At 38.8% G+C, this 25,109-nt stretch overlaps 2 protein-coding genes across 3 annotated transcripts in view; one reads left to right on the forward strand and one right to left on the reverse strand.

The window, feature by feature from the left end:
• Positions 1-18,229, reverse strand: part of LOC117214510 (bifunctional heparan sulfate N-deacetylase/N-sulfotransferase) — a 366,996-nt gene extending 348,767 nt beyond the window's left edge. For both annotated transcript variants that reach the window (XM_033460676.1, XM_033460673.1), the window contains exon 1: positions 17,997-18,229. The gene's annotated coding sequence lies outside the window, so the exon portion shown is untranslated. The remainder of the gene's footprint in view (positions 1-17,996) is intronic.
• Positions 18,230-20,391: 2,162 nt separating this feature from the next.
• On the forward strand, positions 20,392-25,105 carry LOC117214239. The gene is made up of 5 exons (XM_033460148.1): positions 20,392-20,832; positions 21,432-21,775; positions 22,341-22,895; positions 23,543-23,879; positions 23,973-25,105. The coding sequence occupies exons 2-5, from the start codon at positions 21,569-21,571 to the stop codon at positions 24,095-24,097; spliced, it is 1,224 nt and encodes a 407-aa protein (XP_033316039.1). The 5' UTR covers positions 20,392-20,832; positions 21,432-21,568; the 3' UTR covers positions 24,098-25,105.
• Positions 25,106-25,109: the final 4 nt, after the last annotated feature.

Genomic DNA, 25,109 nt, shown 5'->3' on the forward strand with positions numbered 1-25,109 from the left:
TCCTTATGGAGGATGACTCGCGCGTCCCATGAAAATTTCTGCATTCCAGTACGCTGCTAGAGCGAGATAAACTTATCGATCGATATCGAAGCGTGAGAGGATAACGCGCGACCTTAACTCAGCTGTAATTTTCGTACGTTAACCGAAGAGGAAACCGATTTCAGCGACCACGTATGTAGATTTCCCGTGGCGATATGAGGCAGCCGCGCCTACTTACAGTAACTCATGAAAGTATTTGAACACATATGATAGAAAAATTTCGTATGCATATTGTGAAATTCGATTAACACTGCATGATAATTATATCAATAAAATTCAAATCAATCTGAAAATACACATTGTACGTGTCTATCTGTAATTTCATTAGCACTGTAACGAAATACGATTATAATGATTTTAATGTCAAAATTTCAAACCAATCTGGAAAGATATATATTGTATACATTATACAAGATGTATTATATGCGTATGACGTAATCATCGAAACATATTGGAATTTCTAGCACTCTAATGAAACACGACTGCCACGATTATATTGGTGAAATTTGAAATGAATCTGAGAACGTATATCGAAATTGCAAAATATTTACTGCAAACATATACAATTTATTAAAAATTGGTATATAACATGAATAACATATAATGTTATTGAATACTCAGATTTATTGATACAATGAATAATTGATTAAATTTTCAATGTTCCCATGATTTCTACGAAATAAATATTTCTACTAAATATTTTCTAGTATCTATGTACAATTTTTAAATTGGTTTCAAACTTTATCGATCTAATCATAATAATTGAATCGCATAACAGTTCCAATGAAATTTCAAAATGTTTCGTATACCATACATAGTACACGTATTCATAAAAAGTATCGACTAGTATTCAAATACTTTCGTAACTTACAGTAATTGTAACGTTTGACCAAGTTTGCTAAACTCTCTCCCTTTACCAGCTTTACGATGCTCGCTCGTCTAGCCGGTCATGTTACCATAAATTAGCATCGAGGACACGAGCGGACACAGCTCTGTAATCGGCTCGGTTATCTCGTCGGGGCGCTGAAGATCGTTAGACGGGTCGTTCTCGAAGAAAAGTGGTACGGTCGCGAGAAGTACGTTAAACGGGACCAGAGAAGGTCTTGAGCTAAGCTTCAGAGGTAGGTGGCGAGTGATAGTAGCTTCGAACTGTATTAGGCGCTCCAAGGGAAACGCTTAACGCCTCTTTGGATAAAGTTCCAGAGAGAAATAAGGACTTGAGTGGTGGCTGTTAGCGCCAAATTGGAATGTTGCAAGAGCAAGAGTGGTGTATTAGCATTGATGAGAACCATGTAATTGGGTTTGCTAGGAAATTCTAGCAGAATGTTACTATTTAAGATTACGACCTATAAGTGTTATTATTGGGTGGAATTAACAATATGGCAAGTAGCAAGTACCAAGATAAAATTCTGTTAATATTAGGTATGTAACTTCATTCTTCACGAAGTGTATTTATAAAAAAAGTTAACATTCTATTCGTATATCGTAGACTATAAATCTAATCAGTACTTTATGATATATACCAATACCTTTGACTCTGCAAAGAAAGGAAGTTTTCTCGTATTCGTTTGAACTAATAAGAATCAATAATTAGTTGAATTAGTAATCGATAACTATAATTTTCTACTTTGGAATTCCTGCAAAACTACCACCAACAGATTCATCGCATCGTAGTATCACACTATGATGCTCAACGAATTGCACTTCTTTCGGTTTCTTATATCTAATTCGATTTCACGAATCATTTCGCATATTATTCATTGAATAAAAGCAAAGGTTTAATCCTTAATAACTATATCTGTGCCGAGATCATTCTTGCAAGCGTTCTCATACACTCTAGAAATTTTGTCAAGCCATTAAGATCTCGCGAGCAATTAGCCATCCATCTCTAAAACGACGCATTAGAGCACTCGATTTTCCAAGTTCTATAAGCTATCAAAACTCGTTTAGAACTAAGAGAGGGTAACATTTAGAGAATCCTCTATGGAAATATGTACAGGGATTCGCAATTAACGAACCAAAGTTTAACCATTCGAAGCTCGAATCTCTTAAACGTTTCTCCCTCGCGGACAGAACGTCATCCGCAACAGCGTTTCTCCTTTCGCCGCCGCTATATTTGTATATATATATACAAACACATATACGAATGAACACGGGCGCATTTTTCTATACACAGCCGGGGGCAAAGTAAAATGGACGACAATAGAGGCGGAGGTCGATGGACGAAAGAATGGCGGGAAAGTAGGAAGAGAAATGACGGTAAGCGTCTCTGGATCCTGGGCCACACGTTTTATTTCCACTTCCACTGACGGGTTCATACATGTACACTCCCGTCCACAAGCATTATGACAGTTTTTGATCTCATACAATTTGTTGAAACCATCAACCAAATGGTTAGCCGATTATGATGTTTACGCAAAGAAACGGCGAACTTTGTAAAAACTACTTGTAAGAGTCGCGGGAGGAACTATAAAATAAGAACCATACGCACTCCCTTAATCTCATAGGAAAAATCTGTATGAAATATGTTGAGGTTGAGGTTGACTGATTGAAGAACGAGTGGATGAACTTGTAATAGAAAAGTATATTGAAATAATTAAAGGTATAAGTATAAGTATAATGTATAAGATTATGCTGATTGAGATCCTTACTCTCTTAGTGTTACTAGACAATGGAATGATAGGGTGCACGTTCATACGTTTATAGCAAAGGGACATTACCAAAAAAGTTTACCTTATAGCTTTGGCTGGAGGCTACAGGGAACATAAATAGAAATCTGCTTATTAGTTCCTTTGTTCCTAGACGTTGCAACTCAAAAACATAATGTATACTCAAGGGTACAATAATATGTACTGCTCCTTATTTAGAATACTTCTGCGTAATAACAGTCTCCAGGTCACGGATGTACATAAATAAAATGTAGAGTTTTTCTTGAAGTTGTTACTTCAACAAAATAAATCAAGAAATCAGAAATGTTTGCCTGGAATCTTAAAATTACGGTAGAAAATCGAATAATAAAAGAATACGAGATTGATCGAAGCAATAATCGTGAGATATAAAGAAAGAAAAATTTAACATCATTATATACAGATGATGAGATCTATCTTCAAATTAGATAATAGTTATTAACGACTCTATAAGATCCTAGACATTTCCACGATTAATCTCACTTTCCGTGAGTGTCCTGATATTTATGAACGAGAGTGTATGTATGGTCACACGCGAGCGCGCGTTTTCAGCCGGCTCTCGAGCGGACGTTTTACTCCGCACCGTGGCCTGAAAGAAAAGCCCTAAATTGCAACGACTCCTCTCTCGTTATCGTCGATAGAATCGTGAACGTCGTTCGCAAGAAGTGACGATCGACTGCCTTGATTCCCACCCGGAGCTTGATGGAATTGCGAGAAAAAGCGCACGAAGGGAATTCCTCTTGAAAACAGCGTATTCCGTTCGACCTTGCCCGAGCAAAAGGGATCGGAATTCCATTTCGTCAGACACGAGTGGCAATCCACATATTTCTTCAAAGGCAAAGAGGAAAATGTATATGTACATATTCCTCGTGGGAGATTTCAACAACATTTTCATGTTTCTTTCAGAATAGAGAAGTTTAATTTGACACACGTTGATCAATTTTAGACGAAAGCACACGTGGAATGACTCTGTACTTGTGAAAAAGTTGTGAAAACTAAAAGTACCTACGTGTTTCATAAAAGCCAAGAATCTAAGTAGAATTCTTAGAATTTAGCATTTTGAAATTCTACGAACGTTAGACAACTTTTTCATCTATCGGAATGAAAGAAATTATCGTTGGTATCTGTAGCATTCATTCAGAGTTAATTAGTATAGATACGAATGAAATGTGATTCTCCATGTCTACTATAATTCTAAAATCCAATTACGTCTGTAATTGTGATAGAATAAGAGACAAAAGAAATCTAGATAAAAGATACACGACAAGTTTCTTTTCTGTATCGTTCGCCATAACAGATCTACAAAATTTCAATGAAATATCATCAACTAATAATCTTGACTATTTATTTGAATCCACTAATCCTACATCGCGTATCTTCCTGTCATCCTCCTTCTTTGCCCAGAAAAATAAAATCGTGATTTACGTGCCTCCAAACTTACTACGCAACATCTAAATCAACGTCATTCTGTTCACGAGAGCGTGGTCAAAAGTAACGGAAATTACGGTCGGCCGGTCCGCGTGAAAAGAAGTTACTTTTTCATCGTTAGGAACAGGAACGAGGAGGGGTGTGTCATATCTATCCCTCTTGGTGTACGAGCCGAGGGGTAGGCGAGACAGGGACTTGCTTTTTGCGAACACGACGATGGGCGTAACTCAGCGTCGTAAAGAAGTTGGTGGCGAAGTGACAAATTACTCGAGTTTATCCGCGGCCCTCTTTTTAAGGGGCAGCATTCCACCCCTGGAATCACGAGGGGCAGGCACGGGATTCCTTTCGTCCATCCATCATAAAGCTGCGGCAACAATGCTTACAACGTCCTTCCGCCATCGTCGTCGTCTTTGGTCGAAGATCGTTTTGTCCTCTCCGCCCCAAAAGTTTACGACGCGCGAACGATCCTCCTTACCTTGGACGACGTCGATCGCTTCCGGCCGAAAAACAACCGGCAGATTGCGTCCTCTTTTCTCATCCTCCTCTTGCCCGAGAAGATTAAATTCGAGAGTAATCATCGAGATTTATAAACCTCGTCGAGTGTTCTTCTATTGGAAGAAATCGTCTTAGAAATTGGGAGTACAAGAGAGGGTGAAATAAGTAGGAAGCAATATCGGGCGTCTCGAGTGCGACAGAATCTTCTGATTTCCAGCTGCATACCGCTTGGCTTTGTAACGGACGAGTATAAATTACTCGCAGTAGCGGAGCAGAAAATTGCACATTGCGACAGTTCCGATCTACAAACGGTTTAAGTTTCTAAACGCTTGTTTTCAACAATCTACGTGGAACATGCAACGTCCAATCTACCGATTTTCCTAGACCACGTAGAATATCCTTGCCGACCTTTCAATTTCCTTAAAACCAACTTTCCTATTCGAACTTCAATCTAGCATTCGTTATTTCCGATATTACATTACCCGCTCTCCGATACTGTTTAGCGCACCGCATTCGCGTTAAAGTCGTTTCCATTTCGTAAACTTCGTTCCGAGAAACGTCGCGATGCCATAATCGAAGAATCCTCGGTGGCAATATCTTGCAGGGATAACGCGACACACGGGGTCAACTGGTTTAACCCAGTGGGTATATATCGAGTTCATCTTTCCCTGAACGTGTTCTCCCGCCTGCAGCATCGGTAATATCCATGATCGATCGAATTCGGCCTCCGATAGCGATCTACGAGCCGAAAGTCTTCCGGAAAAAACCCGGTTGTTTGTCGGCTCTGGCGATCGATAGCCGCTATCGTTGTTCCCGGAGTCGGACGCGAGTTTAATGCCGCGCAGTTTAAGGGAAACCGAAGTTTTGTAAAGTTCCTGGGCGTCACGTGCAGTGGTTTACGGTGATCTACAGCTCAGGCAAAAGTTCGTACGATCGTGTGACACGATTGCTCTCGTGTGCACACGCGCCTGGAGGCGGCATTATCGGCCAGGCGAACGATAAAAGATTGCTCGTTCGTCTTGTGAGTCAGCGACGAGCACGATCGGCCTGTATTAAAATGTCGCGATTACGCTGCACGATCGATAACCAGAAACGTAGCGATACCAAACCATACGAAACTCCCAACGAAAATCCCCTTATCGGTCCATGAGGAATTCCAACACCTGGGTTTCACCGAAAGATCCAGCTTGATCATGGATTAAGAGCGACGGAGGATTTTATCCGACATCCTTTAAACGCAGAGCTCGATGTCACCCTAGAAATTATCTACTAATTCGTCTGGACTTAAAACCTTCCAATCTTCCTGAACAATCCAGAGTCAATTTCTCCGGACGATCTTCGAGAACCGTCATCGAAGTTGACTCTGCTCCCTTCCCTTCCGCATCCCTTTTCGTTGGTATCATCTGTCTTTTAATTTCTCTGGAGGAAACGAGGGCGCTGACAATTCGTATTATCAACGTCTTTTATCCTTCTTTGGTAAGCGAGTAAGAGTTAGGAGCCCCTAACGAAGTCTAACAGCCACCTCGCGCGCTCTCGAGATTAATTACGAGGTATCGAAGTAATTGAGGGCGAAGTAACCGGACAAAGTCGCGTGGAGCGCGTGGAGGTGGCCCGAGCTCTATTGTCTGCGACCCTTGCGGCACCTACCCCCGGACCGGCCATTCATTTCTAACGAGTTGGCAACGTTATCGGTTAGAGCGGACAGCGCCACGGCGTGTCCACTGAGACGTTAACACCGATACCCGGCCAACCTAACTCTCTCCCAACACGTAGAATCGCAGCCATCCTATGCTCGCTTGTATATTCCACATCGACGCGTGGCGCGCACGAGAACAGATGTACACCCACGTTCATAAGTATTAGGACACCTGCTGGGTTCACATAAAACGCGATAGTAAGTAGAGATTATTAGTGGAACGACTAATCGGTCAGAATTATGTATTGATGCGAGATAACGATTCAGGGCAGGCGTATAATATTTATGGAAGTACACGAGAAAATAATGAAATTAAAAAAATAATGAATTAAAAATTATGGATTGAGGCTCGCGATCTTCTAATTTAAACTTCATTACGGGAACTTTTAATGAGTCAGATAGGAAATTCAGAAGAGTCTAATAAAAGTTTGAATCTCATTCCGGGGGTTATGAAATACATAGAACCAAGAAACAAAAAATACGGCGAGACATGTAATGATAGAAATGTCAAGATTTACCGCTAACGAAAAGCAAACATATCAGTAAGCAAAAAGCTCAATTGTATTATTTACAATTAATAAGATTATCACAATATGGGATATATACGTTCTTCATATCTGAAAGTTTCAAAAGGAAATAATAATCCCAATGTTTTTAACACGTTTCAAGCATTTTTTCTATATTTGTCATGGTTTGACATGTATCCTAATACTTATGAATGAAGGTGTACGTTTTCACTGATCCTATCTTTGTCTCTGTCTATATAATACAGCAGATATAACGTCCAATGAGCAACCGCAGTCCGGCCAGTTCAGTCTGGCCACCGGTACACTCGAGCGATTTTCAAGCTGGTTACAATGGTACACCCCGTTGCTGTCTGGTGCTGCATTGGTTAACCCGGAAAACCACCCACGGGGATGACGATGACGGCCGAACCACCTCCGTAGCGCGACTTGCCGCGTTTCGTCCCGACGTGTTCGATGTTTATGGCTGTTCGCCCCTTTTCTTGTCGGGCGTACGCTTCGACACCCCTCGTACCCCGCCTTCTGATGAATGGAAAACAACGGGCCATCAGGAATTCGTCGGTGCTACTTCGTTAGACCTCGAAACCCTATCGACCGCATAGAATGGCGAGTTGTTCCAGAGAACCAACCATCCCCCGTGAAATCGCCACGACAACGCAATTTTCACATGGTTTGGTATGCAAAAGAAGAGGAGGAAAATTGACGATGTACAGTATGTGGCGAGTGCTTTCTGCTTGGAGAAAAGTATAGATATTGCTAGTGTCCTTTTTTTTATAATCTTGCACTGGCTTAATGCAGGAACTTTTTTAATGATCTCTTTTGCTGGTGCAAAGATAGGTTAGTACCTTTTTTATCGCTGAACATTTTTAGCGATCTCGAATTGCCACTTTTATCGCTGGAATGCTTTTGGTAACCTCGCATTGTCTCATTCTATCGCCGGAATTTCTTTTACTGCTCTTAAATTGTTTCATTCTATTGTTGGAATTATTTGGTGATTGTATTGCGTCTTTTTATTGCCGAAAATTCTTTGCCGCTCTAGAATCGCTTTATTTTGTTGCAGTAATTTCCTTTATTATACTTTTATTCGCTCTTTCCGCTACTGAAATTTTTTCTTTGTCGATATTTTCTTCTTTTCCGATAGTCTGATTTATCGCTCTGACACTACTTCTTTTCAAATTCTCTATAGAATTCTATAAAAAATATTGGGAACGACAATTTTTGCAATTAAAACTCCCAAGAAAATATCGTCAAAGAGAAGTTCGTGAAGTGGCAGAGATAATGTAGTCGATTATCTTCCATCAACTGGAAGTAGGTTTCACGCAAAGGGAAGCACGCTTATAAGAGAATCGGAGGAACGAATTGCGACAAAGTTCAAGCACAGGCGATCAAAGATTTATTTTGAAGTTAGGAGCCTGGTAAAGCCTTAGGTAAATCGTATTCGATCGTAACTTCAATTGTTTCGCTCGGTTGGTTCCCGGAATCAGATCATTTCGAATTGGATTGAACGTCGTTCGATAATGCCCGTGGTACCAAAGTAATTTCTCTTATGACTTCTTGGATCTATGGAAGAGTAGCCAATGGAATATTCAACCAGATCTTGGCGATCCATAACACGGCGAATCAACGTTTGTCAGCCGCTTTGAAAATCCGAGATTTTCAATCCGTGGAACGCGTAGATCCCACCGAACGTGTGTTCGAAACGCGGGGAGAAGAAGTAGATATAAGGGCGGGGATTCTCGAAGAGAGCATTCTCATACCGCGGAAAATCCGCAATATGGTGCCGCTCGTAAAATAGACTTCCAACTTATCTACTTGCTCTAGCCGCCCTCTTCGATATTTTCGTGTAATAAAGGAACGGAACGGGAGAAACTTTCGAAACAGACGATAACGTCGTATGGGGATTTCTCTTGTTTATTCCGTCGTCGCCAACTGAAGGAAACGTCTTGACATAAAGCTACGTGGAACTGATCCGAACCAGAACACCAAGTGTATGTAAGCAATAACAATTTTCCACTTTCCAAGATTCTTTTTCGGAAACATTGCGACGATATAAAGAATTTCGTATGAATTTTGAAGAAACCCCTAGCGTTCAATACAAATATAGTTAAGTATCCAAGAGCTTCGTCGTACTTTCATTAGTGATTCATTTATTCTAAACGTTGACTCGTATCACTGAATCGACTGCCTTAAATATAAGACTGAAGTACACAAAAGTATTGATCGACTCTGACTTCACGCCATCAAAAAGTAACTAAAAGTCCATATAAAAATTCGCGATATTACAGTCAATTTTATGAATTGCTAAATTGTAATTTCATATCACCGGCAACAATCCTTGACTTAAATTCTCTTCATTTCGCAATCAGTTCCATCACACCACCATTAAACGAATACCACCGTCGAAATCTAAAATTTATTTATACCCATCATTCGCACACCTCGACGGCTGTTTCATTCAAAAACCTCGTCAGATCTTTAACCGGTTCTCGTTTTCGCATCCACCCATTTCGTTTTCTCGCTTCCTCCTCCGCACCTCTTTTTCTCTCTCTCGTTTGAGAATTGCGCCCGGTGGCTGATTCTTCCTCCTCGTTGATCCTCCTCCCGGAGGTTGGCCTGGTGCCAGGGTACGGCAATATTGTAGCAGCAGGCAACCCGGAGAATCTCGTGACTCTGGCCTGCTGGCATTCTACCTACGTGAAGCTCCCATGCGCGCATGCACACCGTCGCGTAACGGTAACACGTAGAACACGTTGCACGTATCCATGGTGTCTTACTTACTAAGCACTGGCACGGCGACCACCAACCGACACCCCTGCCAGCCTGATTTATAACCATCGCCCTAATATACTGTTTTAAAGGCGACGTTGTCGGAGAGGAATCTCGATGGATGTCGGGAAGCATCGGCCGTGGAGGCACTTCCGTTCGCGAGGATGCCCTCACCAGGAAGTCGTTATCAGTCGACACTGTGTGCATTAATGCATGCGTATCATCAGCCAGGCAAGTCGGCCTCTTTTCAGCCGGCTACCTCAACGTTTCGATGCTATAAAGATGATGTATGCACGCGCTCGTGACCAACCGTGCATATTTAAATCGTACTTCGCTGCTGCTTGGAAACGAAGGTATCGGTGTTTGCATTAAGGTGAGTGAAAAATTCTGGTGATTCTATGATAAGAATATTCCGTAGTTAAGATTCGTTCAGATTTAATTAGGCTACAATAGAACTCAGTTTATAATTGGAATTCGCATAACAGAAATCCAATAATTTCCTTCGTGATTTTTCATTCGATCGACAAGAGTTCATTTAATCAGACACTGATTAAACCTACGTTCCAATAACTGAAGTTCGAATAAATAAAACTCAAATGTAACGTATATTGTATAACAGAAACGTAACGATGCATTCAGTTCATTTAACCGGACATTAATTAAAATTTTGCTATCCCAACGAGCAAACCATTTTTCACGGATATACAGAGAATTTCCATGATCCACGTGATCGCTAAGTTACATCAACATCACACCAGTCATTCTCCAGATGTCGAGAATACCTGAATACTTTCGAGACATAGCTCGTACAACATTGTCTGTACCTACGCGAGAAATTCCACGCTAATAGATCGCCGTTACGATGTTCGAAAGCGTTCCCTTTCCTATTTCCATACGTCACCGAAAGAAGAAGGAGTCGAAGTTCGAGATAGGAAGGGGCCCGCCCCGTAGCGGATTTGTCGTTTATCGAGTTTCCGCGTTTCTTGTCTCGCAGCCGCGCGAAACTTTCGATTCAATTCGCCCGGACGGAATATCGATTTCCTATCGCGGCTCGAACTTCGAGACTTTAGAAAATACCGTCCCCCGTATGTACACAAGAAATCCCTTCGATTTAAGATTTCACGCAAACAAAGACCGCCCCCACGTTCTACCGCCGCCGACGCTTTCTATAAACCAACATCCATCGAATATATTTCTTGAGGAAAATTCAAAAACTTGCAAGCACCGGGGCCAGGCCAGTCAACGTGCCGCCTCTCGCAGCGAATAATATCGATTCCACTCTGTTAAGCATGAACATCGAGAACACAGTCAGGGTAGCTGTGAACTCCTTTATACGTTCACATGTCGCTGGGGAATATTAAAAACCATTTCGCGTTCAGAGCGAAACCTTTGCGAACTCCGCGCGTCGCTCTGGCGATCAGAATGCGCGCAAGCGACCAGTTTCATCGTGTTTTTTCCCTTTATTGCTGCTAGCCGAGAAAGAATCGCAATCCGATCGAATCTCTGGATTGAAACCCGAATCCGAATCTTTCAGCCGGTCCATCGGCCATTTTAATCGATCGATCTGTCCGGCTCGGAATGGAGAACACTGTTTTGCGTTTCGACAACGTTCAGTATAGTGTGTCGTGAAAAAAAGGAGAAGAGACGCTGCTCTGGTCCGATGCAATATGCCCTGATAACGTTTGTAAATGACACGAGCCTCTGCGAAATATTCTATGACAACGAATCTCATAAATATCTTCTCATAAATATGTATTAGCAAAATTAAAATAGAGAAAACGCGGCCGGCAATGATATTATACAATGACAATGTGATTCAAGATCGAAGGAACTGGACGTCTTCCATAACTTTCTCCCACTTTCACTCAGAATTCTAAGCAAGAAAAATTGTCCAACAACTTCGAGTATTCTCGTTTAATTATTGCCAGTAATTAAAAGATCGAAAAAACTAACATCAGTGGTACATCTATTTAATGAAATCGTTATCTTCCGATATTCTTTCCCAATTTTTATCGAGAATTTTGTGCAAGGAAAGTTCGAACGCTATTGTTAAATATTCTCATTCAACTATCTATCCTAACCAAAGAGTATTGAAATTCCAAAGACTATTGAATGTTAAAATCATATCACGTTTCTTGCATCTAAATGGCCATCAACACTCGTCAAAATTCGACGTCTGAATACAACGGAAAATCATCTCATCAAACATTTCCGGCAAAGGAAAACAGGGCGCGAGCTAGGCGCACAAGATAGAACAATAGGTAGCAGGTCTTCGTTGTTACAGCAAACAGTATCGCAACGGCAAGGGAAAAGGGCAACCGTGATGAATTGCGGGGGATAATGGGATTAAGGCAGATGGCGTCCATTAAGCAATGTGGTTTTAGTCTAATATGATTTCCATGTTCATACGCGGCCGACCGTTTTGGCATCGGCACAGATTGCCACGTACTGGCCGCTACTTGTCCACGATAATATGATTTATCTCATCGAGTGTCTCGTGCCCAGGGAGAGACCCGGGCCCGAACGATAAATATCGACAACCTCTCGATTGAATAAATCATCGACAATAGAGCAGGAAACGGGATACTCGTGGCCATTGCACAGGCTTTTTTAAATGGAACTTTCGAAACAGAAAGACCAATAGCGTCATAGTTCAGCCACGAATTCGTTTCTCCGAACGTTAGGAACTGTATTCATCGGTTGAACATTTTGGACAAGGGAACCTAATAAAGTAATGATCGCTGATGTAAAACTGTGTCTTTTGTATTTACAGGATATCTCACTGTGAAAAGATTCAAAAATATTGAAAGATTTCGTATGCATTGATTGATCCCTTAATTGCGAGTATCTTGTGCGAATCGTGTCTTTATGTATATTAACGCGATTTGGATATTTGTCCAATTCGTCTTTTGACATATTAGTCTAAAACTGAGATATTGAAATCGTTTTAGGTGTTGCCTCGTTTACAGTAAGAAATGAAAAGTTTATCGCTGTTCAGCTAATCGTGAACATTTCTGACGCGAAATTTGGTGATATGTAGAATATGGTTGACGTCAAGGAGAGTTAGTCCTGTATTTGAAAATAGAATAACAGAATTCAAGTATTTTTTGCGGGAACCGCACACATTAATTAGAATATCCTTGTTTTCATAATTTTAGTGAATTTCGTTTTCATTAGTTTCTTAATCATCGATCGACTATGAAAGAATGTTAAGAAATTAGAATCTTTCAAGGATCTAAGTAATTTATATTAAGCATTATTCAGAAGAGTGCTAAGCACCCCTTAATGAGTAATTTGAATGACAATTGATAATGGTCAAGACAATAACGACGACTCATTTGAAGATAGCAATCGCGTGGGACCGAAATCAGCAGGAAATGCGACGTACTTAGAAGCGTATTATGCTGCCTTCAGGCAATCCAGGTCACTTCCGCCGAAATCTCGTTACCCATTTCCAACTGAGAAATTTAATCAGACCGGTCGGCAGAACCAGAGGATACCGTCGATTCAATCAACGTTCTCTTTGAAAAGAATAATCCTTGCTAATCAATTTTGTTTCGGACTTTCGACGACCCCAAATTTCAAAGCGACTCGTGTATTCTGCAGATCGAAACCAATTAGTCCACGTACCTTTGTATTCTGTTTTATAATCGTCTAAACTACCTTAAAGAACGTCAAACAATTTTTCCATATAAAACGTAGAAGAAACGTAAAAATACGTAAGAATAGCAATTTTGGCGATTACACACAAATTATAACAAATATCCGCTCTTCTTCCTAAAACAAGAATTATAAAACAAGAACAAGAATTATAAAAAAGAAGATACCTAAATTTCTGAATGTTAGTCGTTCGTGAATTATATTTTTGCTTTAATATTGAAACTGGTTCATGTCCCTATCTTTCCACGCTCCCAGAGACACTACAATAAAAATTCCTGCAGCTACCGCTGGTAGGAACAGAAAGAACACGTAACGAAAAAATACGAAACGAAAATTCGTCCGTTCAGAAATTTCCAAATAACAGTTAGCCAGACGCTAAAAAGGCAAAGGGGTGAAGAGGGTGAAGCGATACAACGGTCCTGGTGACGAAACGAATTTCAATTGGCTTTTGGTGGAATCGAAACGGCCGGTCACAGTTGCGGCACCGTGAGTAATGGCGGTTTGATTTAAACTTTCTCGATAAATGAAATTTCTGTCTGCGCACTCGCGGCGACGATTGATGAGCCGCTGCCGCGCGTTTCGGCCCGCCTTCATTACTGCCGATTGTTTATTTGCGATAATTGTCATCTATCAACGTTACCGAACGCCAATCGTATCTGGCAGCCAACTCTAAAAATCCAATAAAAATTCGAAACTATTGAGAAAAAGCGATTTGTCCCGAAACTGTTCTGTTTGTGCAACTTTGTTGGACTTTTGCAATTAAATGGAAAAGTATTCGTTCGAAACTCCATCATCTTTTAGTTTCTTTTTTCAGCATTGATTTAATTAAAAATTATAAAGTATTCAAACACTTGTAGATATTTCTTATGAATATACTATGTGTGTTATATGAAACATTTTTAAATTTCATTAGCGCTATAATAAGACACGATTATCGTGATTATATTATTATAAATGGAAATAAATTTGAGAAAATATGTAGAAATTTTACCCATATAATTATGATAATGGTTTAATTGCAGTAATAATGAAATTTCAAAATGTTTTATGCAACACGCACAATATATACATAAAAGATTTTTATGCTAAGTAACCGAACACTTTCGTGACCCAATGTATATACGCTTCAAGAAAGATGTTTTTTCTAAAAACAGGAGACTAGAAGTTACTCGGCATTCTACTTACGTCTGAATTACCGTACGCCCTTATTTCAACTTCCATGCTGGCAAAGCACACAAACCTGCTGGATCCCAACCAAGCGACGTATTTATTCATTCATATATTCATTAGTGATATTCAGTTTGTTCTTTCTATTTCAATCGAGAACTACGACCGAACTTAAACTTAAACGCCGATAAAAATACAAGTTCTAATCAAAACTACCCTTAAAAGTCCTCAGAGAAAATCTTTGAGAAGAATACGAAAATTGTTTTATTAATTATTTATACCAAATCAGCCTCGAATTTCAGCCACCTACAGAGGTGAAGCTAGAAGAAGGAAGAGGCGTAGAAAAACAATTGAAAGAAGCTGCAGTCAGAATAGCAGACAGTTTGCAATTCATTTTGTCTGAACTATGCACAAGACGGTTGAAAACTGGGGAAGAAGAGATGCATCGGTGAACGGAAAGTCGGTCGACACAAAAGGGAATAGGTAATGATGCACTTAAAGGGATGTGCGAGCTATTCAAAGAGAAACTAAATATGCCGGGACACGCTGGTAATAAATACAGAGAATGACAAACTAGTAGAAGGATCGGTAGTTTTAACGAAGCTTGTATTATACCTATGCCAACACCAAAATATATAATAATATAATTTGCCAGTTGCCAAACAGAAAAATTTCTAAATCTTTATAAAAAAAAACACGGAATATCAAAAGATGTAATAGTATCCCAATTGATATTTGATTCACGCTCGCAAACTTCCTGATTCTGAAAAATAGTATTACCAATAAATCTGTTGGCTTCATATCTTTATTGTCAGTTTCTTCTCATAATCTTACTCCTGGTACAGGTCACCAACTCACGGCTGTTTTATTCAGTCAAGCTTACATCGATAAAGTTCAAGCCAACATTGCTTATATAGAACTATTTCATGTCACAAAATTATCCCGAGTAATCTAACACGCTCTTCTAGGTTGCAGTAAACGAACAGTATGTAGAAAAATGAACAATGTCCATCGTGAAAATAGTCATCGTCATACGCTTGTAAAACTGGAAGGATCGTCGTGTATCCGTCTTGGTGAATGGCAAAAGTTGTAGAATGTTTCATGGGAATATCAACCAATCTCTAGCTTAATTAAAGCGAATAGGCATTTTACGGACCAGTGAATCGGAATAACCAGGGCGTTTTTTAATTTCCAGCCGCGAATTACATTTACGAACGCGTTTCGAAGTTCCGGCCGCGGAAGTTCCCCGTCGAAATTCGTTAACTTGCCGGGAGAGCTGGCAACCGACGGAGTGCTAATAACGTTACGCCCGCGTAGCTGAATAATACGTCTCGTGTAACGAAATCATTTTTCACCGGACGGTTAATGTACTTGAAGGGCCGAACCATGGCTCAAAGGAATGGTTGAACAAGCTTTCACGATACGTGATATAACGACGCGCGATAAATGCAGGTAATGACGCGCTGCTAGTTTCGGCAGCCGCATATATTTTCGTATAATTTTGGTCAAGTATCCTAGAATATTTCGAACGAGTTAGTTACTACTAACAGCAGTAATGTAGCAGTGGTTTCCACCGAATGAAACTCGTTCCACGGAATATTCAATTGCCGATGCAAATATTGCGAGTTACGATTATTGTTCGTCGAGATTTCAGCCGAACCAGTTTGTTCGGGTAAGCTACGATGAAAATTAAACGACACTCTACCAGCGTACATAATTTTTAGAAACAGATGTAATCTCTAAAGAGAGATTATGTTATCTCTAGAAAGAGATCACTATACTAATTTAAATAACGTTGAAAAAGAATAATTTTGTTTAAGGAATCAATGTTAATACATGTAATTAGAAACAACATTGTTCAGCAGCTACCCCTTTCATGTTAAGGAATAATTGGAAACTTCTCAACTTCGCTTGAAAATTAAAAGAATATTTCATTTTAAGTATATTAATAAAGTAGTTTCAAATTAGTAAAATTGAAAATACATAACTTGGTTAACCTAACCAAAGCTTAAGTAACAGCTCCATAAATAACGATCAATGGCATCTTGTCGATCATATCACCGTGTAGTTACTATATCCAGATAAGTAAATTATATTTCAGGACTATCCATCGTGGAATGAAAAGAACGGTTGCATAAAATTGCCTGGTAGTTGCGGATCTCTGCTTCAGGTTCGATTCGCACATCTTCCACCACCGAGGCTAAAACTTTTAAATTGCGCGACACAAAAGAGTCCGTTATAACGGGGACGCGAAGAGAGAAAAGGTAAGACGAGGGGATGAAATTCATCGTCGAGACAAACGGTGGTTCGCGAAGCTGGAAAATGGGGCGTTAAGTTCATTAAATTACAAAGGGTGAAACGGAGAGAACGCGCGAACAACTAGAGCAATGTGGTTGTGATTAAAGTTCTTCAGGCTATTAGAAGAAGAAATAAATAGACGAACGAATAAATAAGCCGAGGTTGGCTTGAAGAGTGAGAAACGAAGTGATGGAAGAAGATGGAGGTGCATGCACGCGGAAACGAGAAACGTGAATTATATAAAGGAATGAAAAGTTTTTCTACTTCAACATCCTCTCTTTCATCCTGCAGATAAAATAAAAGAAAAACGGATAGACGTTGTAACGCAGTTTTAAATTATTATTATGCGCCACAATTTCAGTCTTGTCCCGGTCTTCGTTTCTTCTTCCTATTGTTGAATAATTCCTGATGTAATCTGTTCTTATGTAAATAATATTAATATACTGATAAATTGATATGTATGGCAGATATATCTGATTCGTTATATTAAATTATTTATAATAATTGGAATTGAATTGTTATATTTATATAGGAGGCAAACAGTGATAGTTGAAGATTCGATATGAAAATAAAGAAATACGCATTAATTTCAGACAAGATAGATTTGAATTATTAATTATGTACTAACATGACAACTTCTAAGAACCGCGTTTCAATTCAAATATATAGTCATGTGCTGCCACCTGACGACAGGATGAGCAATTCCTACTAATATAATGGTTCCTACAAGACGCCTTGGTTAGGATTAGTTTCCTTACAAAATAATTACTCTAATAAAATTATTGTACAGATATAACAAAACCCCAAAAGAATTCTGATTATTTCATACTACATAAATCGATCTATCTTTGTTACTGTCACGTCGCAATGAATGGTCTTGGAAAGATATATTCTCCAACAATATCAACAGACATATGTCAAAATCAACAGCCAAGTTTGGAATTACAAAGTGACACTCGTTGCCACGATAGCATTATATATCAAACTATATTGCCAATGCTTCAAAGTCAAAAATCACTCGATTGTTTTATCGAATTGGTCGCAAATAGTCTTTATATTTGAACTCTAATTGCACCACTCTCATCAAAGGATATGTTTATGGGCGCCATACATACATGTTATGTTCCATATTCACATATTATATGTATCATATTATGTGAAATATTCGTCTTATGTGTATAACATTTATATTTATATGTAAATAGAAACAATATCAAATGGTAATGCGTCACTTACCTCTCAGATGTGACAAACCGGTGGACCTCGCGAATGAAAAAACCTAAAGTTCTCACTTTGACACAACACACGAACACTTCTTTCCCGCACTCATTCTATACGAGAATTGTTCTATGACCGAAAATGTGACGCGAAATGCAATAACGCGGGACACGTAAACATCGTTTCGAACCGGTAAAGTCGAAAACGTTGAGAGCGTTTTTGATGCCACGAAGTCGCGTGCGCCATGGCGGTGAAGAACAGCTGTTCACAGGAGGGAGGGTCGTTATTGGGGTTGGTAGGGGCAAGTAAGGGTTTGGAGGATAAGTTGAGCCATCTAGCGACGGATGTAGGAAGCGTTCGACTTAAAGTCGAACCGGAAATCCTTTGAAGACAATGTTGAAACCTAGAATATATTTCATTGATCGCTAAAATTATATATTTCAACATTGTACCGAATTTTTGGTTTTAAATTTCAAATAGATACGCAGGAAATTTATTTTATTCAAAAGGATTAAATTAATAATTACTTTAAGATTAATTTAACAGGATTGGAAAAATGAAATTAAAAAGTTTAGATTGTAGGATATGATTCTTTAATAATTCACTGGTTACTTTGTTGTAGTTTTTGAAGCAGTATCGTTTCGTTTTAAGAACAAATGCTCTTCCCCAATAATTCTAAGCATGACAGCAAAAGATGCTGAGCAACGAAGGTCAATATGTCTATTAAACGTATCCTTGCATGTCATCACGTGTGATCAATGTAGTTTATTATTCGTAGAGTAACATTCTAAGTGCATAGTGATAGACACACTGGCACGTATCAAAACCTCTAAAGATGTAAATCATTTTTTTTAAAGACGATTATACTTGACAAGTAATAATTTAAATAGTTACAAACAAATTGTCAATGGAATACAAACGAATAATGTCACAATTTTAATGAAAAACAAATCTCATGTAATAGAAATAAAAAGTTTAGAAAATATACATAAACAGTTATCTGGATTCACAAAGCTATCACAAGGGATGAAACTAAAAGAAATATACTGTTTCAAAAATTCAATAATAACTAAGTAAATTAAATGAAAAAAGATAAACAAATAAATAAATAAATATACATATATATTGCATTTTATACGTCTATTCATGATGCCGCGATCATCTTCGCGATTAGTTTTTTATGCGACACAATACACTGTGCTACATTATGGAATGCATATGGAATTCTGTTGTTTGTCTCTGATATTGTTACACATTACAATTAGATCTACTACGCGTCAATTTGATATCCCTTTCTTTTATTACTCGCAATCTTTCTCGTTACTTCCTTTAATAATAAAAGTAGCATTTAAAGCTTTCTAATTATTAATTACTCGAAATCTACCGGTTAATCATTAATTAAAAGATAAAAAAACTGATTAAACAGTGACATAACTAAAGTCATAATATAAATATTTTTAATACATATCTACATCTCTCATGGATTTTCCTAATCTAATTTGATTATGTAATTTATTATCATAATACACTTGAAATTGTCTTGTATACTACGAGACGAAGGGCTACGTTTGTCGTTTCTACGGCACTGTATTTATACACTCTCATTCACTACGTCGTATTTACTCACGCATACACCTCATGCACGTGTAACCATACTGTTACAAACATTCACACGCACATCAATGCGCGACCTTGTGTGCGCAACAGGCGTCAGAAACCCAGTAAAGTCTATAAAGATTATACGATGAAGTGTACGAGTAGTGACTCTACTTTAGTACGACTGGCCAGTTTTTGCGACAGGAGCGTGAAAATAATTTCACATGCCCTATCCTAACGAATGAAATACATTGCTGCTTAAAAATGAAACACTTATGACGAATATTTGCAGCCAATTAACAAATCTACTTTTCATTTGCCATCTCAACTTGTATTACACGTTACATATCACATGTAATAAATATTATACGAATATTTGTAGAAACATATACTGAATTACAAATCGTGAAACGTTGAACGTAATAATATTCATTAAAGAATAATCTCGATGTAGATTACATCATTCCTGTCGATTACACTGATGTGCCTTATTATAAATAATAACACGCATTAATAGATAACAATGTAAATGCCAGAATATACTTTTCATATCAATCTCATCAACTAGTAGCTCCTTCGTGTTTAATTTCATACTTATATGTGTAACGCATAATATCTATTTCATTTATAATATCTATGATATTTGTAACTTGTTGTTCATATCTATAACAAACAAAATTTTCCACAATTTCCCTCAAAATTGCTAAAATCCTTCTAACGAATCAAAATTCTACATGGTAATACAAATGCCCGAAAAATAGTACCTTCAAAATAGTCCGTCCCTGGCTTGCAGTCGGTTTGCCCCCTTATAAAGGGAACCCACGCGAGAGCGCCGGTCGCATACCATGGTAGCGCGTCGTTCGAAGCTCTAGGTAACGATTCAACGTGTAATTGCTTTTAATTCCTAACACGCGTGTGTCTACGTATTAGACAAAAACTCTAGTGATTCTCAGTGACGTACATAGTCTTATCTCAAATCAACCACACGATGCGTAACAGAGCTGAAGAGATCGAGCCGCGTGGCGATGTAGTGCATGGCCAGTGAAAGACACGCAACCTTTATCCTGCTACGTGTTTATATTCGCCTTTGTGGTCATGGAAACGGTGATCTGACGTTTCGTCCTGGATAATCGTCGTAAACGCGCTTAGTGAACGTTCCTTGGCAACGTGCTTCATCAAGAAACCGGCCAGTTTCTTTGAGCTTCGACGGCCAGTTCCAAGCCACGCTTCACAGCCGGTCGAAATCATCGTGACTATGGTACGTACGCTGTTTCTAAGCGGACTTTTCTCCCGAAGAACAGGTGACAACGCCCGGTGACCGGGACAATTTTCCTCGGTTGGAGAAAGTTCGATCGCTAGATGCAGTTCTTCGAATAAATTCCTTTCGTGATCTTATTATAACTTGAAATTCTATATTTATGAGGATGGAGCACGTTCGATGGAACAGCTGATAGATATAATCACCTGTTTTTATGATCGAATTTGCTCGAAGTTTAAGATTGTCAAGGAGACAGAGTAACTTCGTAGTCTTATTCGAACGATCAGCGAGTCACTTTGAAATTTACCGTTACTCATCGACGTTGATCGCAGCTCAACTGTTTCCGCTGGGGTCTTATCGCTCGTCTAGAACCGCGAAGAGCGTTGCACCAAAGCGCGGTAAACACCGGCGTTTGATTATTGTCAATGGCTTTCGTGGCAAGTCGGCTTCAAGCGGAAAAAACACGACTGTTTATCGATTAAAGCATATGATAGATAACGAAAGCAAGCAATTTAGTAGAGGTTTTGGAGTATCCAGATATTGCCTTCCATGTTATTATTTTTGTAATTTTGACGAGATTTTGCTTTCTCTGTTTGCAGTAACGACCTGTTAAGGGATATTGAATTATTGATGACCTCATGAATTGTCATTGCTCCAACCATGAGTTATTATTAATCGCTCGAGATCGATAAGAAGGCACATATTTATCGAGAACATCCAGCAGTGAACGTCCATAATGGCTTTGGCAAAGATCAAGAGTTTTATAGACACGGGGCTGAAGACCGTGTCCACGCCGTTAGATCGCACGGTGAATCTGGAACCGGAAGTGGGCATTAGGATCGTTCATTCGATCAACGAGAAAGCGCTGCATGTGACGGTACTGGGAGCTCGTCACTTGCCACAGAATTTTGGCTTCACACGCGTCAACAGCTACGTAGTCAAGGTATATAACGATGGACTAGATATCTAGGTGGGCAGACTGTGATCTTTGGCATCATTATCTATAGTTACGTAACTCGATGAAATAATCGCACGAAACTTGCGCGCCTACATCAAAACCGTCATTGACTCACGAATCTTAGAAGACAATAACGTCGTGTGGGAATCGTACAACGTCCCCTTATCTCCGTACGATACGTTTGAAATAAAATAAATTATAATGGTCGGGAGAGACTCTGGCTCGATGCACTTGCCGTCGTCTTGTTTCCTTTGTATGCTGAAAGGAGAATGATGTTGATCGTAACTTGAAAGGAATTTTCATGTTGCTAGGCTGTGTAATTATGTAAAATTCGTGAGTAATAACTACGGGAACGGCGTAGAATGACAATTCCACGTGACCCATTCGTGACTTCATTACCCTGATAAGTTTCGAATATTTCACACAAATTCAACGAAAATGTTCTTGATCGAAGTAACTGCAGTTATAGCTAACATTCACTTCACTATGAACTGTTTATATCTAAAGCAAGAATTCAGACAGGAAGGAAAGTAAGTCGCTTCTATTCCAGGTGAAGCTAATACCGGGAAAGGAGAAGTTCGAGACAACGTCGAAGAACGAGTCGTGGCCGCAATGGAACGAGGAATTCACGTTTCCTCTACGCAAAGAGACGAAACAGAAATTTGGTAAAACAAAAGTGGTAGAAGAAGAAATCAGTGGATCCAGATTCATCGTGGCGACTTTGTACGCGGTTCTCGAGGACAAACCATTGATAGCGACTGAGAAGAAGGAAGAGAAGACTTCGTCTTCCACTAAAGAATCTCCAAAAAAGGGGAATAAGAAAAAAGATGGTCAGGGTGCCTCTTCGGAGAATCAGGAGCCAACGAAGAATAAATTACTCAGTCAGTTGTTTAATAAGGGATCGGATAAATCTGCGGACACTACAACAACGGAAAGGAAACTATTTGATAAGAGACGTACTGTAGGCGCCACGACGATTTCCCTGGACCCGAAAAATTTCACCACAAAGCCACACAAAGCAAAACACCCAAGTGATGTGTCTACTGGAGATATGTGGAAGCCATTGCGACCAATTGCTAGTGGCATTTCTGGAGCTGAAGACAGGGTACATTTTCAAATACATATATTATACAGGGTGGTTGGTAATTGGTGGTACAAGCGAAAAGGGGGTGATTCTATGCGAAAAAAGAGGTCGAAAATATAGAATAAAAATTTTTCGTTTGAGGCTTTGTTTTCGAGAAACTCGACTTTGAATTTTCGCTCGGTACGCGTGCGGTACGTTATAACGGATCTCACTGTAGATCGTTGTCTCGATGGAAAAATTAAAAAAAAAAAATTTTTATTCTATATTTTCGACTTCTTTTCCGCTTGTACCACCAGTTATCAACCACCCTGTATTACTATACCACGTTATACTGTTTATATTATACCATGTTTTCTTTTTTCTTTTTCATTAATCCTTTCAAGACTGAATTCTCCTGCTGTGAAAAAATTATTTTTCATCAGTCACTAATAAAAAAATATATTTTCCTCGGATCATTTAATACAAGACACAATGTATTGAAATTTGGGGCTAGTTTTACTGAAAACATACATTTATCGATATTTATCTTTTAGTTAATTAATAACATATAAGAGTACAATGTTGCATATACATAATATCGGGCGTAAAAGAGTTAAATAGATATTGTGCCTAAATTTTGGAGTAAGGACATGTTTATACTAAATAGTTTTTCATTATCATTGTTATAGAAGGAAAATAAGAAAGGCCAAGTGGAGTTGTCACTGTGTCAAGAAAAAACAGACAAGAACGAAGAGGGTAGCGAAAAACTGACACTGTCTCTGCATCGTCTGAGATGTTCGTTACAGACAATGCACGAGCATGAAGCCTTGAAAGGACAGATGTATATCAAGATGTCTGTTGTAGACAACGGTAGAGTGACTCATTTCTGGAAAAGCGATCGTTTCGCACCTTGCGTGTCTATGAAATTCGCGCCAGACTCGGCAAGAGTGATCGCGGATAATCCGTATCAGGGAGCACTGAAGGATGTTAGCTTTGTTGTTAAATTCGTCTCGAAAAATAAATTAGGTAAGCCACATTGCTCTAGCGAAATTTCATCGTGAGAAAGTTTTATCAATTGTTTGGTCATTTCTTAGTTATGAACATTTGATGTTATTTCAGGAAAGAAAACGACTGTTGGTCATTTTGTAATAGGACCAGATGTTGGTGGAACCTATGGTGAACAGTGGAAACAGGCTCTAGCGAAATCGGGACAACAGATAACGAAATGGCAGGCATTCGAGTGAGAACGTGAATAGATCAATAAACTTCGACGTCTATTCAGTTTTCCTTCGAGTATAAACCTACTTTCGATTCGCGCGAATGTTATGAATATTTAAGCGCACGGTCGATAGTGTCGTTCCAAAGAATACTTATGTTAGGCAAACATCTGTGAATATGAAAGGCATTCGTATTGTAAATTATTTCTTTCGTGAAATTTACTTTTATTCCGCTTTCCTTATTTTTTTTTTTTTTTTTGATTCTTTGTAAGACAACTTGCACAAAAGTATTTTATCGATTTGATTGTACATATCGATTGTTTTATACAACCGTCCTCGATTCCAAGACAGATTTGTGAAAGTTTCTGCCGAGGATCGGAATAATAGAACCGTCCAATAAATAAGTGGTTACCACCGTTGAATAGAAACGAATACGAAATTCATCGAATCCTAATTGTGAAAGGGAGAAATGAAGATATACATTAAATTTTGTGCCAGAGGAAATTGTAAGCAGATAATTAGCAGCTGCTCAGTAAGATGTATAATATGGACATAACGATGCGTTTTTACTCTATTTAAATCTAGCGGATCCACTTTTTATTTTGTATTAGCACTTTTCTGAGGTACTTTTAAGATGAATCAGAAAATCAATGGAAAAATATTTTTTTCTTTTTTTTTTTGACATATGTAGGATATTTTACATTATGACGATTTTCAATTTGTTTAGTAGAAATGGTAGTGATAAATATTTCGCTCATTGTTTCAAATGTAATTTTATTCGAAAGTAGGCATTAACGTATTATATCTTAAATAATTGTATTTTGTTTAAAGAATTATTTATATTGCTGCAATTAATTGCATATGTATTTTATTACGGAAATTAATTGTATTTCGAGGAATATCGTTAAGGTCTAAACAGTCACACCAAAAGATTTATATGTACAATATCATTAACGCACGCATCTGTATGACAGAGATATATTTTATATGTAATACACCTGTTGTTATACATAAAGGATGATTTTTATTTTTTTACACG

This window comes from Bombus bifarius, unplaced genomic scaffold (assembly GCF_011952205.1).
Source record: "Bombus bifarius isolate JDL3187 unplaced genomic scaffold, Bbif_JDL3187 scf7180000009200, whole genome shotgun sequence".
NCBI lineage: Eukaryota > Metazoa > Arthropoda > Insecta > Hymenoptera > Apidae > Bombus > Bombus bifarius.